General features: G+C 37.9%; 1 protein-coding gene across 3 annotated transcripts in view; it reads right to left on the bottom strand.

The window, feature by feature from the left end:
- prkx (protein kinase X-linked) overlaps nucleotides 1-17,939 on the bottom strand; it is an 85,238-nt gene that overhangs the window by 7,432 nt on the left and 59,867 nt on the right. For all 3 annotated transcript variants that reach the window (XM_052026080.1, XM_052026081.1, XM_052026082.1), the window contains 2 exons: nucleotides 13,407-13,464; nucleotides 6,053-6,130 (listed from right to left, as the gene is read on the bottom strand). In XM_052026080.1, the coding sequence (XP_051882040.1) occupies nucleotides 6,053-6,130; nucleotides 13,407-13,464 (136 nt within the window). The remainder of the gene's footprint in view (nucleotides 1-6,052; nucleotides 6,131-13,406; nucleotides 13,465-17,939) is intronic.

Genomic DNA, 17,939 nt, shown 5'->3' with positions numbered 1-17,939 from the left:
ACATTTGGCTAATATCCCTCTAAACCTTTCCTATCCATGTATCTGTCCAACTGTAAACATTTCCTATCCATATACATATCTAAATGTATTTTAAATGTTATTGTACCTGCCTCAGGCAGCTCGTTCCATATACACATCAACTTCCGCACAAAGATGTTGCCCCTCAGGTCCCCTTTTCAATCTTTCCCCTCTCACCTTATACCCATGCCCTCTAGTTTTTGAATCCCTTTCCCTCGGAAAAAAGACTTTGTTGTAAGGAAGTATGTTATAAATCCATGTCCCTCTCTTCATTAAAAGCAATGACTCCAGTTGGAGTATTTAGAGAATCACTTTCTGCTAAAGAGTTCCAATACATTTGGAAGAACTTTTGTTTGATTAATCTTGACAAGTTGCTGGAGCCCAAGTGCACAATGTAGAAAGCTGCTAACTGAAGGCTAATTCATACAATGGTTTTTCTCTTCAATTGTGCATGTTGTCTCCACAACCTTTAAACTTTATTTATACAGCACAGTAACAGGCCCTTCTGGCCCAACTAGCCCAGGTCACCCAATTAGACCCATGTTAATGAACTAACCTGTACATCTTTGGAATGTCGGAGGAAACTGGAGCACCCGGAGGAAACCCACGCAGACACGGGAAGAACGTACAAACTCCTTACAGACAGCAACGCGAATTGAACCCCGATCAATGGCAGGCACAGTAGTATAGCAGTTAGCGTAACGCTATTACAGCACCAGCAACCCAGGTTCAATTCCAGCCGCTGACTGTAAGGAGTTTGTACAATTTCCCCATGTCTGCGTGGGTTTCCCCCTGGTGCTCCGGTTTCTACCCACATTCCAAAGACGTACAGGTTATGAAGTTATGTTCATGCTACGTTGGCACCGGAAGTGTGGCGACACTTGTGGGCTGCCCCCAGAACACTCTACGCAAAAGATGCATTTCACTGTGTGTTTCGACATACATGTGACTAATAAAGACATCTTATAATAGCATTACGCTAACCACTACACTACTGTGCCACCCATTGAAATTTACAGATTAAAATAAATTACAGGTTAAAATTAAAATAGACCATTATAAATTTATGATCAGTACAATGTTATTAGCTCAGCCGCCTTCATAGCAATTCATCCTGGAACTCGAGACCAAATTGTTACTACAGAACAAGGCAGAGCTGTAAAACCCAAAAGAAACCTGGGGAGATAAAACAGTTTTGATGATCATGAATAAATAATCCAACAAAGCAAAGTGCTAAAAACACTCAGCAAGGTTTTCAGGATTCAAGGAGAAAATGTGCAAAAAGTCCTGACTTTTCAGAAATTCTTTATAGGTTTACATCGGGATACGAGAAAGGAAGCAAGGTTCAGTCCCTTGAACAATTCCAGACTTCAAATAGATCTCACGTGATCTGCACTTCAAATCCATTTATCCCTTTGATCCACATTCCCAAGAACATATACACAATAAAAACCTGTCCATCTTATAAGCACCATACAGCATGGAAACAGGCCATTCAGTTCACCACATCCAGGCCACCCATCAGTACTGGTCCCATCTTCCAGCACTTGGCCCGTAATTGATAATGCCTAGGCAATTCAAATGCTCATTCAGATACCTCTTAAATGCAATTAGTGACTCTGCTTCTACTGCTCTCTCCAGCGATGCATTCCAAGTACACTCTCTGGGTGGAAAAAGTGCCCCTCAAATCCCCTCCAAATCTCTTCCCCCTTACCCTATGTCCTCTAGTTTTATTCACCTCCATCTACCCTATCTATAGCCGTCATAATTTTACATATCTCAATCAACTCCCCTCTTCACCTCCTTCACTCCAGGGAAAACAGACCCAACCTCTCCTGTCCTGTCTCATGTTCCATCCCAGGCAACATCCTGGTGAATCTTCTCTGCACCCTATCCAGCAGCATCAGATCTTATTTATCTTAAATTGAAAATTACAATGGATTTGGCTACCACAACTAGAGGATAATTCCACTTGTCCACTACAGTTTCTTAAATGTCACTCCAAAGTGATCTCCTTTAATTTTGAAATTATGATCTGATGTTTCAAATCCCAGAGGAAACAGTTTCACTATTTCTACCTTATCCAATCCTTTCATCTGATTAAACAATTAGATTATCCAACTTGTGGAAATACACAAAATAAAAAACAGAAAATGCTGGATATACTCAGCAGGTCAGGCACACAAGAAAATAGGATCAGGAGTAGGCATCTAGGTCTTTCAAGCCTACTCCACCATTCAATACGGCCATGGCAGCATTTGTGATCTCCTCCTTACTGACCATCAACACAGGTGCACCTCAGGGCTGCATGCTTAGCCCGCTGCTTTATTCTCTCTCTACCTACGACTGTGTGGCTAGGCATAGCTCTGACGCCATCTACAAATTCGCTAATGACACCACTGTTGTTGGCAGAATCACGGATGGCGATGAGGTGATGTATTGGAATGAGGTAGGTCAGTTGGTTGAGTGGTGTCTTTACAACAACCTTGTTCCCAATGTCAGCAAAGCCAAGGAACTAATTGTGGACTTTATGAAGGGGAAGTCAGGTAAATGTGCACCAGTCCTCATTGAGAGGTCTGCGGTGCAAAGGGTGAGCAGTTTCAAGATCGTGCAGGATCTATCCTGGACCCAGCACAAAGATGCAACCATGAGGAGGTACACCAGTGTCTCTACTTTCTTAGAAGTAGAAGGAGATTTGGCATGTCAAAGACACTGACCAAATTCAACAGATGTACAGGGGAAAGCATTCTAACTGGTTGCATCAGGGCCTGGTATGGGAACTCCAATCTACAGGAATGCAAGAAGTTACATAGAGTGGTGAACTCAGCCAGTTCCATCATGGGTACAGCTCTCCCCACCATTGAGGACATCCACAAGAGGCAATGTTTCAGGAAGGACACATCCATCATTAAGGACCCCCGCCATTTGGGTCATGCCCTCTTCTCGTTGCTGCCATCAGGCAGGAGGTACAGGAGCCCGAAGACCCACACCGCAAGATTCAACAACAGCTTCTTTTCCACTGCCATCAGGTTCTTGAACCGACCTGGAAAACCTCAATTCTACCCAAGGCTATATTTTCCTCAAATTGCACCAATGTGGTTATGTTTATTTTGTTGTGCATGTATAATTTATGTTAATTTAAGTTTATGTAATTTACATTTGTCATGTTTGTAATGTTCTGTGCTGTTGCAGCAAAAATCTAATTTTCATGGCATTTATACCCCAGGTATGTTTGCCCATGACAATAAACTTGAAAAAAAAGAGATCAACTGAAGAGAAACCATTTCCAGACTGTGGCAACTGGTTCACTAACAACCAATAGGGGATAATCAAAAGAGTTGTACAACACAAAAATTCATCCATGCCAACCAATGTGCCTAACTGATCTAGTCCCTTTTGGTTGCATTTGACCCATATCCCACTAAACCTTTCCTATAGATGAACTTGTCCAAATGCCTTTTTAAATGTTGCAATTTAATTATGGTATGGCCTGCTATGGAGGCTCCAATGCACAGGATCGCAAGAGTCTGCAGAGGGTTGTAGACTCAGCCAGCTCCATCACAGGCACAACCCTCCCCACCATTGAGGACATCTTCAAACGGTGGTGCCTCAAGGAGGAATCCATCACTAACGACCTTCACCATCCAGGACATGCCCTCTTCACGTTACTACCATCAGGAAGAAGATACAGGAGCCTGAAGACCCACACTCAACGTTTCAAAAACTGCTTCTTCCCTTCCACCATCAGATTTCTGAACCGTCCATGAACCCACAAACACTATCTCATCATTCCTATTTTTTCTAAAACACTATTAATTTTTGTAATTTATAGTAATCTTGCCTTTGCACTGCACTTCTGCAAAACAACAAATGTCACGTCATACAAGTCAGTGATAATAAATCTGATTCTGGATTCTGAATTGTAACCACGTCTGCCACTTCCTCTGGCAGCTTGTTCCATACACCCACCACCCTTCTGTGCAAAAACAAAACTTGCCCCTCAGCTCCCCTTTAAACCTCTTGGGGAAAGAAAGTGCATTTTTAGCTTAGCCTACGTTTTGAAACCACCCCCCCCCTTCAGAAAATTTGATCATATTTGTTCTTGTAATACTGCTTTTGCAACCAGATTTCAATTCCTTGCCAATACCATTACAGACAGCGGACATGAAAAGGATTAGCCATAAGTGATTCAGACTTTCCTCCTCAAATCCTATCCCCATAATTGATTTACTTTCTGCCAGGAAGTATTAAACCACTATTTACCAATCAGCTTGGATCACAATCTGACCAAATAGAGGTGGATTTCAAAAACAATTTACAAAGCAACTTTCATGAAATGAAATGGCCCCAAGTGATTCAGAATTCAAAGGGTCTAAGTTTTAGTGGAAGCAAGTTTTAAGAGAATGCTGGAAAAGGGAGGAAATAATTACATTAAAATCTGCTTTGCCACAAGACAATATTAAAGGTTGCTCAACAACTTTATGACCTCACAGTTGCTGGATGCCAAGCATCCCACCTGAAAAGATGCCTGATCACATCTAATGTCTAAAATGGGCAAGTCTGCACTACAGAGATAACTGGATCGAGGGCAGCTTTTGGAGGCTAGCTGCTGGTGTGATTATTTCACTGTTGAGTGGAATATCCAGATCAACTGGTCAGTCTAATTTGCATTTTTAAAATCTACAGTCAATGATTAATAGTTTTTCAGGAAATTAACTTTTGCACAGTACTTTGTATATCTTCATGTTCTTTGATAAATAATTAAGAGTTCTGTCCATCAGGATGATTGCCAGCATAAATTAAAATTTCTAAGAAGTTCTGACTTAAGGAAATTCATTTCAATTAATCTGTATTTTTTATCAACTAAAAATTTCAATTCAGGCAACAAACCAACATCAGGTATAACAAGAGACTGCAGATGGTGGAATCTGGAGCAACAAACAATCTGCTAGACGAACTCGACAGGTTGAGCAACGTTTGTGGGAGGAAGGGAACTGTCGGGGTTTTGGGTTGAGACCCTGCATCAGGACAGGTGCAACCTCGGGATTATTCATCACCTCAAAATCTAGTTATTTCATTATGGAGAATTGGCTTTTGCTTTAGAAGTCAGTGATACAATTTGTTATTCATTTCAAGGACGTGGGCATTACTTTCAAGGCTTTTACCCACCTCTAACAACAGTTTTACTAATCACATCTAAGTACCTATAAAAGAATAATTTTAAGAAAACTAAATAAACAAGCATGACATGCAATTTAAATACTGTTACAGATCAGGGTGCTATTTGGTGAATGTCCCTTTAAGCTACAGTACAGTATAGTAGTGTGTGTGTGGTGTCATCACGACAGCAAGATAACAACGTGCTGGCTGTTTTTTTTGCTCAGTGAGACTGACTGACTCCATAACAATGGATGAAGAACAATAACTGTGTGTCACCACAATCCACGTATGGATTTTTGGAGCAAACAAGTGGAGTCCACTTTGTCGTTAGCCTGTAGAGGGAAACAGGTATTTGTGTGGACAGCCACGTATCGAATACCTTCAGGGTGGCAGATACTTCAGAATAAAGTAAATGGAGATCATCAGTGATTGAGGTGTCGTATGGGTTCTGTCGTGGAACATTTGGATTTTGTAAATTCTCTCTACATTTTCTCTTCAGTCAACGGTGGTTTTGCAAAAGCCTTTGCTCACGTTTCACCTTACGACTTGCTGAACTGAACTTTAAGAACTATTCCTGGACTTGCAGTTTGGGAATTTGCCACACACACTTTGAGTTTAGTTTTGGGGTTAATGTTTAATATCTAACATTTTTACTTTCTTATCATCACAAGTAGTTATTAATAAAATAGTTTCTAACACTTATACATGACTCGGTGTGTTTCTATTGTTGCTGGTACGTAACAATAGTCAACCATGATTCGTATATGGTAAAGCCCTTAGACGATTTTAATATTTGGCTTAATTGCTGCTATTACGCAAAATGCAAAAATACACAAAACTTCATTTGCTTCAGGAATATTGTATGACAGCTCACCTTTAGTTTTCTTAGAGGCACTGCTTCCCAGTCTACATACTTGAACCATCTGTGACGCTTAACATCATCTGCTCCATTCTGAAAACGAACAGGAAGTAGTTTTAGAATTCCTATTCCTTAAGGATTACAGGTTTCAGTGAGTGAGTAAAAGCATAGTAGTGCTGCAGGCTTGGCTGGTCCACTGCACTGTATGGTGGATAGATTCCAGAGTCGTAATTTGTTAGCTTCCTATTGAAGAATGAGCTATGGGAAACAACTTGATTAGTTATTGCACTGAAGAGTGATACAACTTTTTCTTTCCATGATAAGGGAGACAAAACCCAAATACTAATTCCAGATATCCTTGAAGACCAAGGCTACAAATGGTCAAATTTATGATACTTGCTGACACGATGGATGAACAAATAGCTGGAAAGAATCACTGAGAAGTGAGGCTGAGATCTGAGCATTAGAGTCATTTAACAACTAATTTAATGAGAAGATAGCAGTCTTCACATGGTAGAGAGATTATATCAAATGGAATGAACAGATGTCTTTATTCAAACCCATCTGGTGAAAACACCCTGAATACCTATGACACTCACTGTTATAAAAGCAGCAAAGCAAGTCCAGTCTTCCATTTCAGGGCAAGAGTGGATGAGAATTCAAGTCTCCAGCGGGTAATAAATTCAAAGCAGAACACTAACAATACTGACTTGTATTTTAACATACAACAGAACTGCCAAGAGTTAATAGGGCTCAGTGGTAATACTTTTGCTCGTATTAAAAGCTTTCACATTAAAGAAATGTTCCAGTGCAAGGACTATACATACAGTCTACTCCTCACAGAATTTTCATGGTCTGTACTAAAGGAGCGCTGAATAGTTAGATAGATTGTCTTTCGGAGAAAACATTAATTTAATGCAGGAGAATGAAAAAGGTCCCATCCCATTGTACAGAAAATTCAATTGAAATTGTGGATTTTCCCACCAGAAAAGCAGATCAAGACTAAACAGAATATGAAGCAAAATGATCAGTGCACCCTTATTAACCAATGAAATGAATGGTGCATTGCTGCACTGTAAATACTGTAAAATATCAAACTTTCATAATTCCTTGATTTCTTCTCCTAGTGTACACCAAAGTGAAAAATCTCTTTTACTCTCTGTATTAAAGAGTTTTGAAGCAGCAAACAGAAAACTGAACCCTGAATAACAGATGATGTGCTTTCATAATAAATGAAGCATCTTTTCATCGTAGTCCAATTGACTAATTAGTTAGGGCTCAAGCAGGTACAACTTTAGTAATGCTTCAGATTCAAACAAAATATTCATCTTTGAGGTTCCATGATCTACCACAGGATGCCCAATTACGTTACAATGTGGCATGTCTATATTAGATAACAAGACTCCATATTAACCCAACAACATTTAGTATATAATCATGTAAATGAGTTTATGAATTGCAGCATTCTTGCTTATCTAAGAGTCTGGAAGCAATTACTGGTTCAAGTAAGATAACACAACAAACTACAACATTTACATCACTGTCCTTTCAGTACAGGTAAATTTTTGCGAATACACTAGCAATAGTGGATTTAGAGTACTTTTACAAAATGTTACCTACAGGACGTTCCCCAAGTTACCATGGGGGGTGGGGGTGGGGGGGGGGTGCGGTGGAGGAGGAGGTGTGGGTATTGTGTTCCTACAAAATAGCCCATATCAAGATTTTCCATTTGCAAATCTGTCAAGAAATGAGTGGAAAAAAAGGATTGTTAATTTATATTCATTTTACAAGCAAGAAGTCCGTGAGAGCAAATTTTATTCAATCTCTCAAATTTTTGCATAATGATTCTGTTAGGCCAAATTTCTGTAAGCTGAACTGTAGTAACTTCGAGGGAGTATCTACTTTGGTGGAGAAACACACAAAATTTTCATTCTAAAGGTTTCTTCCCCCTCCCATTCACTATTTTCTACTCTAATTTCATGCCAATAATTGACTAAAGTGAAAGAATAATTTTTGTTAAACATTAAATGCATATTAATTTTTCATTGCTAGATTAACTCCTACTTCAAGCTACATCATATAGGGCATGAGTGGGCTGTTTTATTAGCTTAATAAATGAAGCAAACTTTCACTGTGATTCCTCAAGAGATGAAAAACCTGGAGTGTACTAAATAGCTTACACATACAAAGTTTAAAAAATATTACAAAACTCATCCTAGAAGTACCAGTCATTGCGTTTAAAAACCTGCTTGTGTCAAATAAATTAAACTTCTGAAATTCATGTGAATCATTGGTTCACACTTTTGAAGTGATAGCCTTTATTTCATCAAAAGTCTTTTTTTAAAATATAAAACAGATCAAGAACATGGTGGGCCGAAGGGCCTGTTTTGTGCTGTATGGTTCTATGAGGGGTAGAGTGTTGGAAGGAGAGAGAAAAAAAATACTATTTTCAACTTGCCCTGCAGAAGTCAGCTCAACAAGCACAGATAAAAGAACAAAGAATTTGATATGAATCTGAACTTTGTTAAAATTAAATCAGTGAATATAAACTATCCTAAAACATCCAATGCTTGATGCTACACAAGCTCCAGGTTTATTTTCTAAGCTGAATGGCTTCCTAACCATACAAATACAAACCAGAGATTTATCTTCTGCTCACTCTCGCAATCCAAAACTCACACCAAGGATTGAGTAAACAAAGCTTTATTTTCTGACTTGGTACATTCTCCACCTTCTCCTCCCACATATTGCTTGTTTCAGCCCATCTGCTGCTGAATCCTTCACCATGCCATTGTGATTTCTGGACTTGCCTATGAACCAGTCATTCAAGTTCACTGTTGACATGAGGATAGGTTGAGCAAACTGGGGCTTTTCTCTTTGGAGCAAAGGAGGATGAGAGGTGACCTGATAGAGGTGTACAAGATAAGAGGCACAGATCGAGTGGACAGTCAAAGACTTTTTCCCAGGGTGAAAATGGCTAGCATGAGGGGGCATAATTTTATGGTGACTGGAGGAAGGTTGGGGGGGGGGGGGGGGGTAACAGAGGTACTTTTTTTTATATACACACAGAGTGGTGGCTGCGTGGAATGCACTGCCGGCAGAGGTGGTGGAGGCAGATACATTAGTGACATTTAAGAGACTCTTAGATAGCCCTCCATTTTTCTATCATTCACATGCCTATGTGGGAGGGAAGGGGTAGATAAATCTTAGAGCAGGATAAAATGTTGGCACAACATAGTGGGCTGAAGGACCTGTACTGTGCTGTAGTGTTTTATGTTCTATATTCTTTTCCCCTGGTGGCAATTGTGAAGTGATTTTCAATAATCTTTTGAGTTACACATTCAGGTCATCAGACAGTGTCACAAACTCTGTTCTCTTCCATCTTCTCTAACGCTTTCCTAGCAAATGCCTTAATGACTACTCACAACCTTGGTGTTATGACTGACCCTGAAATGAACATCAGATCACATATCTGTATTGTCATTATAGAAAATGGATTAAATAGTCTTAATGACCTGACCTGGTTCCTGTTTCGATTTTTATTCCCAATATCTCCAGACTTAAATTCCATTGCATTCCTGACCAACCTCATTCTGCTTTGGATACAAGGTCATTCACTCTGGATTTTCACTCAAGCCATATTCAACCATTGTTCAAAATTAAAGGCTGCTGACTTATGTAGGCATCTGTTAAGCAACACCCAAAGTTTAAACTAGAATCCTCAATTTCAAAGCTCTTCATCACCTTGCTTTCATGATTTCCAATCACCTATCACCTCACAACCCTCCAGGATAGCTGAAGTTCTCTAATCCTTTATATGGTTATCCCTGATTTTATTCACACCATCACTGGTACACATGACTTTAGCTATCAAAGACCTTTCTGGAATCACCTTCCTAAATCATGCAGCCTCTTTGAAGATGCTCCTCAAAACCCTCTCTGATCAAATCTGGACTAATATCTTATCAAGTGCCCAAGTTTTGTTTTGCTAACACAGTGAAACACTTTGCAATGTTGAAGATATTATACAAATAGAAGTTCTTGTTGCTGATCAATGTTCATTGCAAGCTACATTGGGACACCTGGTATATTTTCCCCTCATAACACCATTGTGAACATATTTTCACTGATTTTTTTTTATTTAAGAGTATCGCTCACTAGACAGTATAATTGCACTAATATTACAAAATCACTAATCTTGCAAGCATCAAACAATTAGCTTTTAATAATTTTGTGCATTCAACAGGTGCACAAAGCTATCTGGTTAATTATTGGTTATATGGGTTGAGGTAACAGTTTATAGTTAAATTTCATCCTGACCAGATTTTTACAGCATGTCAATCTGGTGATCTGTGGGAATTGGAGGAGAGATGTACAAACCACGTTGTGAATTACACTTTAATGGGTCATAGGATAAGTTTTGTATATGGTTTCTACTTAAGCATTGGGGATACATCTAAACCTAGTTACCAAATCAGAATGTGCAATAGTTATACATGGACACCAGCCTCCTTTCCTTGGACTTTACCTCTCGTTGTCTTGGTGAAGCAGCCAGCATAATCAAAGACCCCACCCACCCAGGACATTCTCCCTTCTCTTCCATCTGGTAGAAGATACAGGTGCCTGAGGGCACGTACCACCAGACTTAAGGACAGCTTCTACCCCACTGTGATAAGACTATTGAACGGTTCCTTTATACAATGAGATGGACTATGACCTCAGGATCTACCTTGTTGTGACCTCGCACCTTATTGCACTGCACTTTCTCTGTAGCTGTGACACTTTGTACTGTTATTGTTTTTACCTGTACTACATCAATGCACTCTGTACTAACTCAATGTCACTCCACCTCAGTACAAGTGACAATAATAAACCAATACCAATGTTACAGCAGTTCAGGTAATGAAAATTTACCCCAACAGAATGCATAAATCACTGCAAAAAATCTGAGATATGGAATAAATATTCATTCTCATTAAAATTGCTTTAATTTTTTAATTTTGTTTTCAGCTCGAATTTCTGGACATATGCGCACACTAGTGTTGTTCTTATGTACAAATTATAGGGAGAAAGTGGGAGAATGGGTTGAAAAAAATCAGCCATGATTGAATGACAGAGCAGACTCAATGGGCTGAATGGCCTAATTCTACTCCTATATTTTATGGTCTTATGGTCAAATTAAACTGATATAGAACAAAACAAAATCCACAAATTACCAAGAGTCAGCAATGAAAAAATTAATGACCTAATAAGGTATTTATACATTAAAAACTAAAGAAAAAAATCTGGCATGCAATTTGCTGCTAAAATTAATTGCAACTATCATTCATTCACTCAGTCTGTGTGAACTTTGGATACACCAGGGTAGAATTTGTTCTCAGTCAGTTGAGCTAAATGTGCAATACATCAGCCACAGCCCTTTGCTTTCCAGTTCCCAAGTTCTGATCCATTGATGTTAATAGCCACTACTTTCAATGCAAGTGCAAGACAAATTTCTACCCCAGTATCGCTCTGTAACTTGGGTAACTGCAGTGTCGCCACATTAACTAAAAACAAATGGTACCTTGGGCTATCCTCTCATATAAACAGCCCATAACATTCAGCCATTTGACCTATAACCCACTTTATCTGAAACTACATTCTCTTATGAATAAGAATACTCCACTGTGAGGCTGTACCAGTAATCTAACATCCCAGTTGTTGCTGCATAGCTAAATGATTTGCAGATGCATTAAGCTTTGCAGAGCTTTAGGATATATTACTTCACTTCAGAAGCAACTGGGCCTATAAAAAGAACTATAAATATTATGCAAACTGCTAGGCAAGCTTTGTGTGGAATCTGTCAAAATGAGTGAGATATGAAATTTTGCCCTGTACAGTAGGCCATCACCACTGTATGACCAAAATTATCAAACCCAACACTTTAGTTTAAAGGAAAAATTACAAAGTGTGCACCTTCTTTGAATAGAACCACCCAACTTAAGTGCAGCCTCAGTTCATACCGCAATAACTTCTACAGAGATCCTGAACAAGTTAGAAACAGTATGAATTTGCATTGGAAGATGCCCGATTTTTAGCTTAAAAGTAAAACTCAGAACTCTTAAACAGTTTGCTTTAGTATATTTATCAGTTAACCAACATATGGCTACACAGTTCAATTTGTAACTTGAAAAGTTTAGACTTACTCTCAATGAACAAGCAGAAGCTACGTACATAACTCATCTAAGTATTCTATTAATGACTAATTACTGATACTTCTCAAATAGTATAGAGATTTCATTGTTAACAACAATATTTCTGCAAAAAAAAAAGGCTTCAACTTAGAAGTAAATTTCAAAGGGTGTTAATAATCATAAGTGAGAACACAGCCTGACCAATGAACTTCAGATTCCAGAAGAAAGCTTGGCTGAACAGTCATTTGTGCCTTCAGCAGCAAACACATGCCTGAATGGAATTGGTCATCCAGTTTATAGATGATTAGCCTACAGATGTGATAAGTTGCCTTTGGCCTAATTACAACAAGAACACTAATAAAATATTACTTCTCTATTAGTTAAATTGGACAAAGAATAAATTGTTTAAATAGGGAACTTTATGGAGTTCCAACATCTCAACAGGAATTTCATATACAACTGTACTAGCATCAGTTCTCAATTACTTAATTAGACATGTTCCACATGTACTAAGCTTCATATTGTGGATTATATTGTATATTCCTTAAATTGCAGGAATGGAATAAGTATCAGCCTAAGATCTGATGAAAAGTCATTGACCTAAAATGTTATTACCCTCTCCATAGAATTTTCTGCTTATTTTTCAGCATTTTCTGCTTATTTCAAATTTTCAGAATCCACGATATTTCGGTTGCTTCCATTAGTGCAAAAACATACAAAATTTTAAAATTCCGTTTGACTAATTACGTAGCTGATTTCTGCTTTGCAATGAATTCTTAAAGATAAAAAGATATGAGGTCTTCATTAAGATATTCGACTTATTATTTTATAAAAATCCATTTGCAGGGAAGGTCAATTCCAATTATCCCTGTTGACAGTGGTAAGGAACCTTCTAAATCAGTGCAGTTCACCATTACCAGTGTTTTTTTTCATTTCCAGATTTAGTTAAATAAATTAAAATGAAAGCATTAGAAAATAGAAATTTAACGATGTACACTACGATAATGAAGTAATTTAGACAATGCAATGCCCTTTAACAATATTGATATATTCAATTAGAAACTCTGATGTAAAGAATGGGAAAACCACTCAATGCAGTTTACATCAATTATACAATCTCCAAGGCTGTAGTTTCAAATAAAATTTGATGAAAATAATGTGATTTGGTAGTTTCTATCGATGCATTTATTACTTACCTTCATATTCCCTAATCGTCTTGTCCGGTCAATAACCAGAAGCTTTTTTATAAGGTCTCTGAAACACAAAATATAAGTTACATGTAACATTACATAGATAGTAATGGACTGCAAGTATTAAAAGGTCTCTTGAATATGTAAAACCAATAGAATAAATTCATTGAAACTTTCCAAAATGCCCACAAAGCAGCACATATTACAATATTGGGAATAACAAATGAAAGAATGGTGAAAGAATTGAAATTGTGGTTTTACACAAACTAGTCTGCCTAGGAGGTAGAAGTAGTTACACCTTTTGAAAATATCAGGTCTCCAGTGATGCTTTCCTTAACAAACATTAGCCGAGGCAAAGAAACTCGTGCAGACTGGAGATTCTCACAAGAACCCAAGCTTCTAAAACTGCACAGAAGGAAATTGGTGACAAGTGGAACACAACTCAGCCATTCAACATTTCATCCTGTTTCATCATGGATGATTTAAACCTCTATCCACTTGTTTGTTTTTACTCGACATTCCTTGATCCAGTTTGCTCAAGTGCCATTGAGTCAGTGCTTCAATTCCTGGAACTCAGTGCACCTCTGCAAGGTGAACTATCAGCTCGGAAAAATGTATTAATTTCTGCCTTAAACTTAAATTGATTCAGCTTTCACCTTTTTGATAGAAGGATTGGAAGTAGTATGTTAATGGTTGGGTGGGGTGTGGGGAGGTGTTGTAGAATAGTTGTCAAGTAGACTTGTTTGTGAAGAAACTCTTCATGACATCTCTCCTGATTGGCTTAATATTGAATTAACATAATCCATCACGAGCTGGATTTCTCCATCAGAAACAAAACTCTCCTAAAGACGTATGGGTAGGTTAATATGGGGGTTTAAAATGGGCGGAGCAAACTCGTTGGGCTGGAAGGGCCTGTTGCCATGCTGTAAATAAAACAAAAATTAAATTTCTTTTATTTCTGATGGCATGACTTTCTAACACTCCCCTCACTACCTAAGAATATTTGGTGTGGTTGCAATACTATCTACAGTAAGGTGGAAAGTGCCAACGTAGCTTTCAATTTTTTTTAAATAAACACTTTTTAAAAAAGTTATAATTGAATGCACGAGTGTCTGAATTTTCAGGAGTAAAAATTTGAAAAAAAAAGTTCAACATCATCTATTCCCCATAACTATGCCCAAAAGCATTGTATAACAATTTCATTTGACATCAATCTGGAATAGACACCTCAGACCTGACTGCACTGTGGTTCTAAGCTCAACAAATCATTATCAATGATTGGTTAGATAGATATTAGAGCAGGGTAAAATGTCGGCACAACATTGTGGGTCGAAAGGCCTGTACTGTGCTGTAATGTTCTATGTTCTATCAAACTTTCATGACTTTAAACAACACATTTCCTGCTCTTGCACATTATCTGCCTCTTGGTAAGATCTTACTTTAGTAAATGACGTTTTCCTTCAGTAAAGTAAAACTAAGCATCTCCTTCAGTATTTGTATGCTACTTACACAAAATATGATCAATTTCTAACTAATTTATAGATAGATCCTAAAAATCCACAGTACAAGATGCACCTACATCTGCATTTAAAATTTAAGTTAGCAGAGTAAACCCATCTGAATTTATTAATGGTAAAAAAAAGTAGTAAAAGGAAATTGATCTTCAATTAAGTAACTGTGTGCTCACTAAGATGAGCACAAAGTGATATTCTCTCAGGTGCTCCTGTCCCACATACTGATGTAATCAACTGATTTTAATGGATCGGTAGAATGCAATGAGCTCTTTTTCTAGTACCCAACCGATGTGAGAAAGATTTCATATCAGTACTAACCACAGGTTGGCTCTGACAATCTTTAAGATTCAATGTTGAAAAACTGCTCACTTTATCACACATTAAAAATAGAACCAGACCTTTTACTGTATACCTGTTAATTTGCTAAAAATTATGTTGCATATAGAGTCACTTTCAAATCATCAGGCAACTCCCAAGTGCTTTACAGTAAATGAATGCAAAGTACTGTTAATGCTTCTCCAGGAAAATAACAACTGATTAATGCTAAGGGAAGTTCTGCCAGACGGCAATAAGATGAAATACTGATTTTGGTGAAGTTGATTGAGAAATGCACATTTGTCTGGATAATGGGAAGCAAAGCTCATATTTGGTTTAAAAAAAAGTTGAGATTTTTATGATCATTTGCTCAAGCTTAATATCTTATCTAGAAAGATAGCACCTTTGACAATGTAGCACTTTAACACCATGGTCACAGAGTGCACACCATTTTACACCTAACAATGAAGGGAGTACAACAGCCCTTGAGTAAGGGTAGTGCAGAATTATAAGGGAATCTGGTTTAATAGATGATCTGAGGCCATACTATTTGAAATGGTGAAAAATTGCATTTGGTGGAAACTTGTGTTTATATAATGAAAAAAGATTAAATGAATGGAAATAATTTGCGATAGCTGCAATCTCAAAATAAGCACCAAAATCAGAGTTATCAGACATATACATGAGCTGCAGAACTGGAAAATTGATTTTTTGATAAAATATAGTACTTCCAAAAGACATCAGATAATTAATCATACATTAAGTATAGAGAGAAGGCAGGAAGGATTACTAGCCTCTTGTTATGGCAATATTTTTTATGGACTAAAGACCCTCACCATCAGGCATATGCCCTTTTCTGGTTACTACCATCTGGGAGGTGGTACAGAAGCCTGAAGACCCACACTCAGCGATTTAGGAACAGCTTCTTCCCCTCCACCATCAGAACTTCTGAACGGTCCATGAACACTACCTCATTATTCCTTTTTTTTGCATTTTATTTTGTACTTTATAATAATTTTTATGTCTTTGCACTGTACTGCTGCTGCAAAACAATAAATTTCACGTCATACAAGTCAGTGATAGTAAGCCTGATTCTGATTAGAACGATACAAGGAAAACTCGTGTAAAAAAAGGGGACAAAGAAAACAATGATACTTTGCATGCATAATCTCACCAATAATATTATCTGTAATGATAGCATTAAACAAAAAAAACTTTCCTAGAAGTCCTTGTTAAGGTGCCCAGTGTAGAATCAAAAGTGACAAAAGTAAAACGCTACAAGAAAGGACATGTGGAGCAGAAATAGAGCAAAAGGCAAAAGTTGTTTGGTTATTCTGTGACACTTATACACCGATTACATTGGATGATCTAGTTGTGGAAGTCAAAGTAAAACTGATATTTAATATAACCAGTCATTTAAAAAAGCTCTGCATTTAGCACTTGCACCATGGCAGGAAGATCCCATGAAATATCCATGGAAAAAAACTGCAAAGGGGAAAAAAAGTAATTTTGATTCCATTACAACCGCAGCTAATGTCCATAGCGCTTGAATTTTACCATGGAAAAAGGGGCATGGTGTTTCCTGTCTGCTACTGAAAATTCATAACCATGAAGATGTCATCTTAAATCTTCTGTCATGCAAAAGGCATTTTCCAGTTATTATAGGCACAAAAATAACGTGGAACTAAAGGGAACATACTATTAATTTGCCAGAACTAATGTTCCACAATATGGCAAGCAATTATACAGTGTGACAAAGTTGTAGCTGTTATTTAAAAGAAAACTGAATTTATCTGTATAAACTTTCAAATCTAAAATCCGCAAATTGCATTCTTAATTATTATAAAGCAGAACACTCTTCATGTACAAAGTTTAAGAAGAAAGACTGCACAACTGAGAAAGCATGACATACAAGACAATAGGGCCAGTACCATGATTCAAAGTAGCTACACATGTGGATACCTGCAAAAATTCAGTCATCTGTAAAAAGTTTCACAAGCATGCATTGAATTACTTTTGCATGAACATTTTGCAAGCCACAAGGCCACGGCTTTTGTAAAAATGACATTAAACAAGCAGCAGCACAGGAGTTAAAATAAACCATCTTTCTTGAATGCTGAATTATATACACAGCATCCAGATTTGTGAAAAAAAACAGTAAGCAAAAGAAAAATTCTAACCTGGATTGATATACAAGCAGGGGGATAAAATTTCTCTTTTTATTATGAGAGAGCAAGTGTTTCTTATACGTTTTTAAAGAGCACTGCTATTAGTTTAAACAGGAGATGGCCTCCTTAAGGAGGAGCTTAGTAACATGGTGTCATGACAACAACCCTTCCCTCAACGTCAGCAAAACAAAAGAGCTGGTCATTGACTTCAGGAAGGGGGGTGATGCACATGCTGTCTACATCAATGGTGCTGAGGTCGAGAGCTTCAAGTTTCTGGAAGTAAGCATCACCAATAGCCTGTCCTGGTCCAAACACGTAGATGCCACTGTCAAGAAAGCTCACCAGTGCCTCTACTCCGTCAGGAGGCTAAAGAAATTTGTCATTTCCCTGTTAACCCTCACCAATTTTTAATTGATGCACCATAGAAAGCATCCTATCTGGATGCACAATGGCTTGGTATGGCAACTGCTCTGCCCAGGATCACAAGAAACTGCAGAAAGTTGTGGACACAGCTCAGCACATTACGGAAACCAGCCTCCCCT

Source organism: Pristis pectinata, chromosome 11, assembly GCF_009764475.1.
Source record: "Pristis pectinata isolate sPriPec2 chromosome 11, sPriPec2.1.pri, whole genome shotgun sequence".
NCBI lineage: Eukaryota > Metazoa > Chordata > Chondrichthyes > Rhinopristiformes > Pristidae > Pristis > Pristis pectinata.
Note: the sequence above shows the minus strand (reverse complement) of the source record. Positions and strands in the feature narration are given on the sequence as shown.